Raw genomic sequence first — 13,473 nt, 5'->3', positions numbered from 1 at the left:
AAACGGTCAACACACAAGCCATGTCAGTTGTATGAACATATCATATCTACATATATACTTTCTGAAACGGTCAACACACAAGCCATGTCAGTTGTATGAACATATCATATGAACATATATACTTTCTGAAAACGGTCAAAACACAAGCTATGTCAGTTGTATGAACATATCATATCAACATATATACTTTCTGAAACAGCCAAAACACAACCTATACTCTTCAAAAGAAGAAATGCAAAACCACATTGTCGTAACATTTGGAGAATTGATTTAATTATTGAATGGTGAGTCCGATAATTACCAAATGTTGCAGGATTGTTCACAATTCACTCTAGTCCATTGTGAGTAAGTGATAGGACACACCACCAAGGTCAAGGTCATCTGGAGTCAATACCGGGTGTGGCCTCCGCGTGTGTTGACAACTGCCTGGCACCGCCTGCCCATTGAAGCAACCAGAGTACGGATGACGTCCCGGGGGATGGTGGCCCACTCGGCCTGCAAGGCTGCTGCCAGCTCGGGCAGGGTCTGGGGCTGTGATTGTCGCTGTCGGAGGCGTCGGTCCAACTCGTCCCATAGATGCTCAATTGGGTTCAAATCCGGTGATATCGATGGCCAAGGAAGGACATTAATGTTGTTGTTCTGTAGGAAAGCCGTTGTGAGACGTGCTGTGTGAGGCCTGGCGTTGTCATGTTGGAACACTGCGTTGGCGTTGGCCATAACTAGAACGATGTGTGGCCGGAGGATCTGGTCAATGTAGCCCTGTGCATTCAGGTTGCCCTGCACGTGGACCAGGTCAGTTCTGCCAGTGTATGGATGGCTGCCCACACCATGACACTACCCCCGCCGAATCTGTCCACTTCCTGCACGCAGTTTGCCGCATAACGTTCACCACGACGCCTATACACGCGACATCTTCCATCATGACGTCGGAGCAGAAATCGGGACTTGTCACTGAACCACACCTGTCTCCATCGCAGTTGAGGCCATTGTCGATGAATCTGGCACCACTGCAGTCGGAGTCGACGGTGTTGTGGTGTTAAGATGACACCTCGAACTGGACGTCTGGCACGAATTCCTACCTCATGTAGGCGGTTCCGTACGGTCTGGTCGGATATCCTGCGCAAACCTGGTATTGCTGCGGCTGTGGAGGTGGCAGTAGTCAATCGTTCCCGAAGGTGGCGTACCCGGATGTAGCGGTCCTGCCCGGGGGTAGTGACCCGTGATCGACCGGATCTAGGGAGGTCACGTGTTGATCCATGTTGCTGGTAACGGTCCCACAGTCTGGAGATGGTGCTTGGGGACACATGGAATGCCCTGGCAACGGCCGTTCTGGATTCGCCTGCGTCTAGTCGGCCGATGGCATTGTTTCTCTGCGGTTCACTGAGACGTGGCATGTCCTGGATTGTCAACTGTCAGCCAGATACAGAGGCCAGGCAAGCGAACACCCTGCACTTTTATACTGTCGGTGTTCATGTTGCACGTGCAGACAACGCACGTGCAGTGGTGACATGGTTTGCACGTGGCTGCGTTTTTACGATATTCACATTTTGGAACTTTATTGTACAGTAGCTGCGTTTTATCAAATGTAACCGTGGGAATGTGTTTGGGACATGCAATGACCTTATATTCACAAAGCATGAACCGGTAGGAAACATAAAATCGGAGTTATAACCCATTTGTACCCTTTTGCGTTTCTTTTTTTGAAGAGTATATGTCACTTGTATGAACAGTCTGGCTTTATGACTGGAATCATATGAACATATATACTTTCTAAAACAGCCAAAACACAACCTATGTCACTTGTATGAACAGTCTGGCTTCATGACTGGAATCATATCAACATATATACTTTCTGAAACAGCCAAAACACAACCTATGTCACTTGTATGAACAGTCTGGCTTCATGACTGGAATCATATCAACATATATACTTTCTGAAACAGCCAAAACACAACCTATGTCACTTGTATGAACAGTCTGGCTTCATGACTGGAATCATATGAACATATATACTTTCTAAAACAGCCAAAACACAACCTATGTCACTTGTATGAACAGTCTGGCTTCATGACTGGAATCATATGAACATATATACTTTCTGAAACAGCCAAAACACAACCTATGTCACTTGTATGAACAGTCTGGCTTCATGACTGGAATCATATCAACATATATACTTTCTGAAACAGCCAAAACACAACCTATGTCACTTGTATGAACAGTCTGGCTTCATGACTGGAATCATATCAACATATATACTTTCTAAAACAGCCAAAACACAACCTATGTCACTTGTATGAACAGTCTGGCTTCATGACTGGAATCATATGAACATATATACTTTCTGAAACAGCCAAAACACAACCTATGTCACTTGTATGAACAGTCTGGCTTCATGACTGGAATCATATCAACATATATACTTTCTGAAACAGCCAAAACACAACCTATGTCACTTGTATGAACAGTCTGGCTTCATGACTGGAATCATATGAACATATATACTTTCTGAAACAGCCAAAACACAACCTATGTCACTTGTATGAACAGTCTGGCTTCATGACTGGAATCATATCAACATATATACTTTCTGAAACAGCCAAAACACAACCTATGTCACTTGGATGAACAGTCTGGCTTCATGACTGGAATCATATCAACATATATACTTTCTGAAACAGCCAAAACACAACCTATGTCACTTGTATGAACAGTCTGGCTTCATGACTGGAATCATATCAACATATATACTTTCTGAAACAGCCAAAACACAACCTATGTCACTTGTATGAACAGTCTGGCTTCATGACTGGAATCATATCAACATATATACTTTCTGAAACAGCCAAAACACAACCTATGTCACTTGTATGAACAGTCTGGCTTCATGACTGGAATCATATCAACATATATACTTTCTGAAACAGCCAAAACACAACCTATGTCACTTGTATGAACAGTCTGGCTTCATGACTGGAATCATATCAACATATATACTTTCTGAAACAGCCAAAACACAACCTATGTCACTTGTATGAACAGTCTGGCTTCATGACTGGAATCATATCAACATATATACTTTCTGAAACAGCCAAAACACAACCTATGTCACTTGTATGAACAGTCTGGCTTCATGACTGGAATCATATCAACATATATACTTTCTGAAACAGCCAAAACACAACCTATGTCACTTGTATGAACAGTCTGGCTTCATGACTGGAATCATATCAACATATATACTTTCTGAAACAGCCAAAACACAACCTATGTCACTTGTATGAACAGTCTGGCTTCATGACTGGAATCATATCAACATATATACTTTCTGAAACAGCCAAAACATAGGAGGGCGAGACATATAAAAAATCCTGTGCTGCTAATCGAAAAGAGTAGCCCATGAAGTAGCGACAGCGTGTTTCCTCCCTCAATATCTGCGCTTCTGAAAGAGTCAAAACACAAGCTACATGTATGTCAGTTGATGACCCTAGTTTCAACCCCATAAAAATGGACACTAAGTTTAGTCAAACTACAAACCTATGGTATACCACATCGTAACTTTTTAGCATATTAGAAAATGAGTCATTATATTTTGATTTTTAAAAAGAAAAAGTACAGTAAATATATAAATTGGAGATTTTAAAAATAAAGTCCAGAAAAGAAATTAATCTTAACTGTTTATTGCATAACTATTAAAGTTTGTTTTTGTTGAACAACACCACTAGAGCACATTGATTTACTAATTTGGAGGTCAAACATTTGGTAATTTTGACATATAGTCTTAGAGAAGAAACCAGCTATATTTTTCCATTTGTAGCAAAGGATCTTTTGTATGCACCATCCCACGGACAGTATAATACATACCACAACTTTTGATATACCAGTCGTGGTGCACAGGATGAAACTAGAAATAGCCCAATGGGGCCACCAATGGGAATCGATCCCAGACTGACTACGCATTAAGCAAGTATTTCACCACTGGCTTCATCCTGCCCCTATTGCAGAACTGATGCTAACCATCAGACTAAACCTGAAACTTTGAGTGATGTTTAAAATGATTTAAAAAAACGATAATAAAATATGAAACATCGAACCTGAAATTCTCGACAAGCTTCAAACAGCATCGCTCCTGGCTCCATCGATCCAATCTTGAATATCTGCTCGGTTACATCTACACAAGAAAACAGTTTTCTTCATTCTCTTATTTTTATTTTTTTTATTTATTTATATTTATTTATTTCATATGTAGACATAGCAGATGTATGTTTGTATGTTACCAAAATTATGTCATTTATTGTGCACGTGAAATTCTCGACAAGCTTCAAACAGCATCGCTCCTGGCTCCATCGATCCAATCTTGAATATCTGCTCGGTTACATCTACACAAGAAAACAGTTTTCTTCATTCTCTTATTTTTATTTTTTTATTTTTTTTATTTATTTATATTTATTCATTTCATATGTAGACATAGCAGATGTATGTTTGTATGTTACCAAAATTATGTCATTTATTGTGCACGTGAAATTATTATAATACACGTGTGTTATACTGGTTATATTTCCCTGTAAATCTTGAAGTATGTGGATAATAAATATCTTTTTGTAAATTCAGGCTCTAATTAAAAAGCTTACGTGGAACTTTCTGCAGGAATTTGTGAAGTTCGTTGCCACGTTAAATCATTATGACACATGTGTTATACTGGTTATATTTCCCTGTATATCTTCAACTATGTGGATAATAAATATCTTTCTGTAAATTTAGTCTCTAATTGGAGAGCCTGTATATGTGATAAAGAGATAAACAGAGCATTACACGACTCTCCAACCCCAGCCCATTTGATGTGCCCTTTTTTAATTACTTAAAAAAAAATTCATCATCCAAAATATACAACACTTAACACTAGGCCACATTTAACACTTAATACTACACTTAAACTTACGTGGAACTTTCTGCAAGAATTCGTGAACATCATTGCCGAACACTCGCAGCCCGTCCTCCTCTTGGACCAGAGCCACGGGACTGTCAAAATTATACCTGACTTCAGTCAAGGAAACTATTAACTGTTTCAGTAACTCGAAACATGTAATTATTATACTCTTCTTATTATGTAGTAAAAAAACACCTAATATTATTCCAAGAGTGTTGTTTAATTTAATATATCAGTTGTTTAGTCATGGAAACTAATGTTAAAATTTATAATTATATTCTCTTATTATGAAAAATACCTGTTATTACCCATACATGTAGGGCTAAAAATATCTTGGTACGTATCAAAGTGTTACATCCCACTAGAACACCAAGTGGGACGTAACACTTCGACGTCACACAACTTGCGCACTATGACCATATTGGAACGTTAATTAAATGAGTTTGAAATGGATTAATGGGTAATAAATAGGATATTAAACTTGCTACCATTTTGTACCATACTTGCATGAACCAAACAATAATTGTGGTCAATTCTTAAATGAATGCAGAAAAGCAAGCACCTCTCGACTATTCTGATTGCCATATAGTGCATAAATGCAAACAAGACTTAATTATTCTAAATATTTGTTTAAATTATGAAGTTTAACAACATACCACGTCAACACCTTACTGCAGAAGAATTTCATGGGTGTGGGTTTTTTTTTAACCATACTTAAAGCAAAATACTGTAAATATCTACTGGCTTTTAAATAATTTTGTTCGGTGTAGTTCACGTGACAGATTGAACAAAGATATTTTATCCAGTCTTTGTCTGGTCCGACGACAACCATCAGTCGATCCCACAATGCCACAACCGCACCATTGCCACACCTGCAACAACAACAATAAAAAAAAAACAGATTTAAAGGGACATTCCTGAGTTTGCTGCAATGTTTAAGACTAACAGAGACTTTTTAACGATTTTAATTAAATATCAAATATATTTTTCTGCATAACATATTAGTGGCTGTATATTAAACATGTGTCTGATTGTTCTAATATTTGTACTGGGTTAAATTTTGTTTTATTTCCGAAAATATTTATTTTCGCACGTACAAAATTATTTGAAGACGAAATCCAGTTTGGGCTTCTTACAAATATTAAGACGACCAGAAACACATTGAATATACAGACACTGATATTTTAAACAAGAAAATATATTTAATATGTAAGTTTAATCGTAGAAATATTTTATTAGTCGGAAACATCAAACAATGCAGCAAACTCAGGAATGTCTCTTTAATACAACAACATATAGATTTAATATGGACAACAATACGTAATCGCCATTCAGACCTCTGAAAATTAATCACACTTTGTACTAAACATTTATTCCCGACAAATTGGTGATAAATAAACTTGATTTTGTTTAACAACACAACTAGAGCACATTGATTTATTAATCATCAACTACTGGATGTGAAACATTTGGTAATTTTGACATATAGTTTTAGAGAGGAAACCCACTACATTTTTCCATTAGTAGTTTCATTCACATACATTTATATATATCAAAAATAAAAAAGCTTTTAGAGAAGAAAAAAAAAGCTGGTTTAATAAACAGAATAACAAACTCAGTACCAATTATTACCAAAGGTAATCCCTAGTGAAAATGGAGAAAATGAAGGAAGGTATAGTCAAATGACCGGAACTACGGGGAGCATACAGCTGAAGAATTTTAGGCCATCCCATTGGCTGTTGGGATGTTCAGACCAGATCACTTGTGTGTGGTGGGAGGTGCACTTGTTGAGGACAGGTAATGTGGAAAAGCAAAATGTTCATTTGTCACTTGCTAAAGCTCGTGACAAGTGAAAATTATTCCACTCGGTACATAAATTTGATAATAATTGTTAGCTTGTTTATTATCCTCTATTTAAAACTGCTGAAATAATAATATAAAAATAACAAAGCACGAACCAGGCGAGTTGATCAGGCCGCGACCGAGACTTGGTGTTGAACTCGCAGAAACACTTCTGAAAACAGAGAAGACAACGGAAGTTGCACACAGAAAATATTGATAGCTATGAAAACTGTGAAATAATATCAGACCAAAAAATTATAAAATAAAATAAAAATATTAGTAAACATGAATTGTCGTGGACTGATCAGAAGGAAGGAAATGTTTTATTTAACGACACACTCAACACATTTTATTTACGGTTATATGGCATCGGACATATGGTTAATGACCACACAAATATTGAGGGAGTAAACCTGCTGTCGCCACTTCATGGGCTACTCTTTTCGATCAGCAGCAAGGGAATCTTTTATATGCACCATCCCACAGAGTAGTACATACCACGGCCTTTGGTATACCAGTCGTGGTGCACTGGCTGGAGTGAGAAATGGGCCCACCGATGGTGATTGATCCTAAAACGACCACGCATCAAGCGAGCGCTTTACCACTGGGCTACGTCTCTCCCTGGGCTGATCAGCACATTTTCAAAGCTATCTTGGTGCAATTATATTATTAAACTGTCACAGGCTATGACATCATTACATATAGGATATTTCACGTTTTTTGTCAAATATGATTTATCTCTCATCTCGTGAAGTTTGCAACTTGCGCGACGAGTGTGATATGATTGCAAATTTCACGAGATGAGATATAAATCATATTTGACAAAAAACACGGAATTTTCTATTTATTATATAACTTTTGGCAATTTACCTTTATTTTTAAAATGCCAGCAGCAAAATAGTTCCCACTTTCTTACAGTGAAGATAACACTTTCTACAGTGACAATAACACATTTTAGAGTGAAATAGTGAAATTTTCACTCTAAAATGTGTTATCGTCACCGAGTTCACTGATATTTTAAGATATTTCACTAAATGTTATATAATAAAACATACCCTCTAGCCGACGGAAACACGCTACATTTTTCATTAGTAGCAAGGGATCTTTTATATGCACATTTCCACAGACAGGAACACATACCACGTCCTTTGACCAGTTATGGTGCACTGGTTGGAACAAGAAAAAAATCAAACAACTGAATGAATCCACCAAGGTGGTTTGATCCTCTGAAGCAAGCACCTCAACCAACTGATCTAAATCTCACCCCCGTCCATATGTCAGAGACCAAAGCTGTAGTTTAAAACATGTCAGGTATTATTAAACAAACGTCTGTCTGTCTGTCTCTGTTTCTCTTCTCCGTCCATATGTCAGACCAAATAGCTGTAGTTTAAAACATGTCAGGTATCATTAAACAAACGTCTGTCTGTCTGTCTCTGTTTCTCTTCTCCGTCCATATGTCAGACCAAATAGCTGTAGTTTAAAACATGTCAGGTATCGTTAAACAAACGTCTGTCTGTCTGTCTCTGTTTCTCTTCTCCGTCCATATGTCAGACCAAATAGCTGTAGTTTAAAACATGTCAGGTATTATTAAACAAACATCTGTCTGTCTGTTTCTGTTTCTCTTCTCCGTCCATATGTCAGACCAAATAGCTGTAGTTTAAAACATGTCAGGTATTATTAAACAAACGTCTGTCTGTGTCTGTTTCTCTTCTCCGTCCATATGTCAGAGACCAAATAGCTGTAGTTTAAAACATGTCAGGTATCGTTAAACAAACGTCTGTCTGTGTCTGTTTCTCTTCTCCGTCTATATGTCAGACCAAATAGCTGTAGTTTAAAACATGTCAGGTATTATTAAACAAACGTCTGTCTGTCTGTCTGTTTCTCTTCTCCGTCTATATGTCAGACCAAATAGCTGTAGTTTAAAACATGTCAGGTATTATTAAACAAACGTCTGTCTGTCTGTCTCTCTTCTCCGTCTATATGTCAGACCAAATAGCTGTAGTTTAAAACATGTCAGGTATTATTAAACAAACGTCTGTCTGTCTGTCTCTCTTCTCCGTCTATATGTCAGACCAAATAGCTGTAGTTTAAAACATGTCAGGTATCATTAAACAAACGTCTGTCTGTCTGTGTCTGTTTCTCTTCTCCGTCTATATGTCAGACCAAATAGCTGTAGTTTAAAACATGTCAGGTATCATTAAACAAACGTCTGTCTGTCTGTCTCTGTTTCTCTTCTCCGTCCATATGTCAGACCAAATAGCTGTAGTTTAAAACATGTCAGGTATCGTTAAACAAACGTCTGTCTGTCTGTCTCTGTTTCTCTTCTCCGTCCATATGTCAGACCAAATAGCTGTAGTTTAAAACATGTCAGGTATTATTAAACAAACGTCTGTCTATCTGTTTCTGTTTCTCTTCTCCGTCCATATGTCAGACCAAATAGCTGTAGTTTAAAACATGTCAGGTATTATTAAACAAACGTCTGTCTGTGTCTGTTTCTCTTCTCCGTCCATATGTCAGAGACCAAATAGCTGTAGTTTAAAACATGTCAGGTATCGTTAAACAAACGTCTGTCTGTGTCTGTTTCTCTTCTCCGTCTATATGTCAGACCAAATAGCTGTAGTTTAAAACATGTCAGGTATTATTAAACAAACGTCTGTCTGTCTGTCTGTCTGTTTCTCTTCTCCGTCTATATGTCAGACCAAATAGCTGTAGTTTAAAACATGTCAGGTATCATTAAACAAACGTCTGTCTGTGTCTGTTTCTCTTCTCCGTCTATATGTCAGACCAAATAGCTGTAGTTTAAAACATGTCAGGTATTATTAAACAAACGTCTGTCTGTCTGTCTCTCTTCTCCGTCTATATGTCAGACCAAATAGCTGTAGTTTAAAACATGTCAGGTATCATTAAACAAACGTCTGTCTGTCTGTGTCTGTTTCTCTTCTCCGTCTATATGTCAGACCAAATAGCTGTAGTTTAAAACATGTCAGGTATCATTAAACAAACGTCTGTCTGTCTGTGTCTGTTTCTCTTCTCCGTCTATATGTCAGACCAAATAGCTGTAGTTTAAAACATGTCAGGTATCATTAAACAAACGTCTGTCTGTCTGTGTCTGTTTCTCTTCTCCGTCTATATGTCAGACCAAATAGCTGTAGTTTAAAACATGTCAGGTATCATTAAACAAACGTCTGTCTGTCTGTGTCTGTTTCTCTTCTCCGTCCATATGTCAGACCAAATAGCTGTAGTTTAAAACATGTCAGGTATCATTAAACAAACGTCTGTCTGTCTGTGTCTGTTTCTCTTCTCCGTCCATATGTCAGACCAAATAGCTGTAGTTTAAAACATGTCAGGTATCATTAAACAAACGTCTGTCTGTGTCTGTTTCTCTTCTCCGTCCATATGTCAGACCAAATAGCTGTAGTTTAAAACATGTCAGGTATCGTTAAACAAACGTATGTATCTCTGTCTGTGTCTGTTTCTCTTCTCCGTCCATATGTCAGACCAAATAGCTGTAGTTTAAAACATGTCAGGTATCATTAAACAAACGTCTGTCTGTCTGTGTCTGTTTCTCTTCTCCGTCCATATGTCAGACCAAATAGCTGTAGTTTAAAACATGTCAGGTATCATTAAACAAACGTCTGTCTGTGTCTGTTTCTCTTCTCCGTCTATATGTCAGAGACCAAATAGCTGCAGTTTAAAACATGTCATGGTATCGTTAAACAAACGTCTGTCTGTCTGTGTCTGTTTCTCTTCTCTGTCCATATGTCAGATCAAATAGCTGTAGTTTAAAACATGTCAGGTATCATTAAACAAACGTCTGTCTGTCTGTGTCTGTTTCTCTTCTCCGTCTATATGTCAGAGACCAAATAGCTGTAGTTTAAAACATGTCAGGTATCATTAAACAAACGTCTGTCTGTCTGTGTCTGTTTCTCTTCTCCATCCATATGTCCAAGACCGAATAGCTGTAGTTTAAAATATGTCGAGGTATCGTTAAACAAACGTCTGTCTGTCTGTGTCTGTCTGTCTTCTCCATCCATATGTCAGAGACCAAATAGCCGTAGTTTAAAACATGTCAGGTATTGTTAAACAAACGTCTGTCTGTCTCTCTTCTCCATCCATATGTCAGAGACCAAATAGCTGCAGTTTAAAACATGTCATGGTATCGTTAAACAAACGTCTGTCTGTCTGTGCCTGTCTCTTTTCTCCATCCATATGTCAGACCAAATAGCTGTAGTTTAAAACATGTCAGGTATCATTAAACAAGTGTCTGTCTGTCTGTCTGTGTCTGTCTCTCTTCTCCGTCCATATGTCAGACCAAATAGCTGTAGTTTAAAACATGTCAGGTATCGTTAAACAAACGTCTGTCTGTCTGTGTCTGTCTCTCTTCTCCATCCATATGTCAGACCAAATAGCTGCAGTTTAAAACATGTCAGGTATCGTTAAACAAACGTCTGTCTGTCTGTGTCTGTCTCTCTTCTCCATCCATATGTCAGACCAAATAGCTGTAGTTTAAAACATGTCAGGTATTGTTAAACAAACGTCTGTCTGTCTGTCTGTCTGTCTCTCTTCTCCATCCATATGTCAGAGACCAAATAGCTGCAGTTTAAAACATGTCAGGTATCGTTAAACAAACGTCTGTCTGTCTGTGTCTGTCTCTCTTCTCCATCCATATGTCAGACCAAATAGCTGTAGTTTAAAACATGTCATGGTATCGTTAAACAAACGTCTGTCTGTCTGTGTCTGTCTCTCTTCTCCATCCATATGTCAGAGACCAAATAGCTGTAGTTTAAAACATGTCAGGTATCGTTAAACAAACGTCTGTCTGTCTGTGTCTGTCTCTCTTCTCCGTCTATATGTCAGACTAAATAGCTGTAGTTTAAAACATGTCAGGTATCATTAAACAAACGTCTGTCTGTCTGTGTCTGTTTCTCTTCTCCGTCTATATGTCAGACCAAATAGCTGTAGTTTAAAACATGTCAGGTATCATTAAACAAACGTCTGTCTGTCTGTGTCTGTTTCTCTTCTCCGTCCATATGTCAGACCAAATAGCTGTAGTTTAAAACATGTCAGGTATCATTAAACAAACGTCTGTCTGTCTGTGTCTGTTTCTCTTCTCCGTCCATATGTCAGACCAAATAGCTGTAGTTTAAAACATGTCAGGTATCATTAAACAAACGTCTGTCTGTGTCTGTTTCTCTTCTCCGTCCATATGTCAGACCAAATAGCTGTAGTTTAAAACATGTCAGGTATCGTTAAACAAACGTATGTATCTCTGTCTGTGTCTGTTTCTCTTCTCCGTCCATATGTCAGACCAAATAGCTGTAGTTTAAAACATGTCAGGTATCATTAAACAAACGTCTGTCTGTCTGTGTCTGTTTCTCTTCTCCGTCCATATGTCAGACCAAATAGCTGTAGTTTAAAACATGTCAGGTATCATTAAACAAACGTCTGTCTGTGTCTGTTTCTCTTCTCTGTCTATATGTCAGAGACCAAATAGCTGCAGTTTAAAACATGTCATGGTATCGTTAAACAAACGTCTGTCTGTCTGTGTCTGTTTCTCTTCTCTGTCCATATGTCAGATCAAATAGCTGTAGTTTAAAACATGTCAGGTATCATTAAACAAACGTCTGTCTGTCTGTGTCTGTTTCTCTTCTCTGTCCATATGTCAGATCAAATAGCTGTAGTTTAAAACATGTCAGGTATCATTAAACAAACGTCTGTCTGTCTGTGTCTGTTTCTCTTCTCCGTCTATATGTCAGAGACCAAATAGCTGTAGTTTAAAACATGTCAGGTATCATTAAACAAACGTCTGTCTGTCTGTGTCTGTTTCTCTTCTCCATCCATATGTCCAAGACCGAATAGCTGTAGTTTAAAATATGTCGAGGTATCGTTAAACAAACGTCTGTCTGTCTGTGTCTGTCTCTCTTCTCCATCCATATGTCAGAGACCAAATAGCCGTAGTTTAAAACATGTCAGGTATTGTTAAACAAACGTCTGTCTGTCTCTCTTCTCCATCCATATGTCAGAGACCAAATAGCTGCAGTTTAAAACATGTCATGGTATCGTTAAACAAACGTCTGTCTGTCTGTGCCTGTCTCTCTTCTCCATCCATATGTCAGACCAAATAGCTGTAGTTTAAAACATGTCAGGTATCATTAAACAAACGTCTGTCTGTCTGTGTCTGTCTCTCTTCTCCGTCCATATGTCAGACCAAATAGCTGTAGTTTAAAACATGTCAGGTATCGTTAAACAAACGTCTGTCTGTCTGTGTCTGTCTCTCTTCTCCATCCATATGTCAGACCAAATAGCTGCAGTTTAAAACATGTCAGGTATCGTTAAACAAACGTCTGTCTGTCTGTGTCTGTCTCTCTTCTCCATCCATATGTCAGACCAAATAGCTGTAGTTTAAAACATGTCAGGTATTGTTAAACAAATGTCTGTCTGTCTGTCTGTCTGTCTCTCTTCTCCATCCATATGTCAGAGACCAAATAGCTGCAGTTTAAAACATGTCAGGTATCGTTAAACAAACGTCTGTCTGTCTGTGTCTGTCTCTCTTCTCCATCCATATGTCAGAGACCAAATAGCTGTAGTTTAAAACATGTCAGGTATCGTTAAACAAACGTCTGTCTGTCTGTGTCTGTCTCTCTTCTCCGTCTATATGTCAGACTAAATAGCTGTAGTTTAAAACATGTCAGGTATCATTAAAC

General features: G+C 38.2%; 1 protein-coding gene across 2 annotated transcripts in view; it reads right to left on the bottom strand.

Moving 5' to 3' along the window:
* LOC121385363 (vacuolar protein sorting-associated protein 16 homolog) overlaps positions 1 to 13,473 on the bottom strand; it is a 50,116-nt gene that overhangs the window by 20,515 nt on the left and 16,128 nt on the right. For both annotated transcript variants that reach the window (XM_041516020.1, XM_041516021.1), the window contains exons 8-11: positions 6,886 to 6,941; positions 5,725 to 5,799; positions 4,940 to 5,034; positions 4,095 to 4,171 (exon numbers count right to left, since the gene is read on the bottom strand). In XM_041516020.1, coding sequence (XP_041371954.1) covers positions 4,095 to 4,171; positions 4,940 to 5,034; positions 5,725 to 5,799; positions 6,886 to 6,941 — 303 coding nt within the window. The remainder of the gene's footprint in view (positions 1 to 4,094; positions 4,172 to 4,939; positions 5,035 to 5,724; positions 5,800 to 6,885; positions 6,942 to 13,473) is intronic.

The sequence above is a fragment of the Gigantopelta aegis genome, chromosome 11 (genome assembly GCF_016097555.1).
Source record: "Gigantopelta aegis isolate Gae_Host chromosome 11, Gae_host_genome, whole genome shotgun sequence".
NCBI lineage: Eukaryota > Metazoa > Mollusca > Gastropoda > Neomphalida > Peltospiridae > Gigantopelta > Gigantopelta aegis.
Note: the sequence above shows the minus strand (reverse complement) of the source record. Positions and strands in the feature narration are given on the sequence as shown.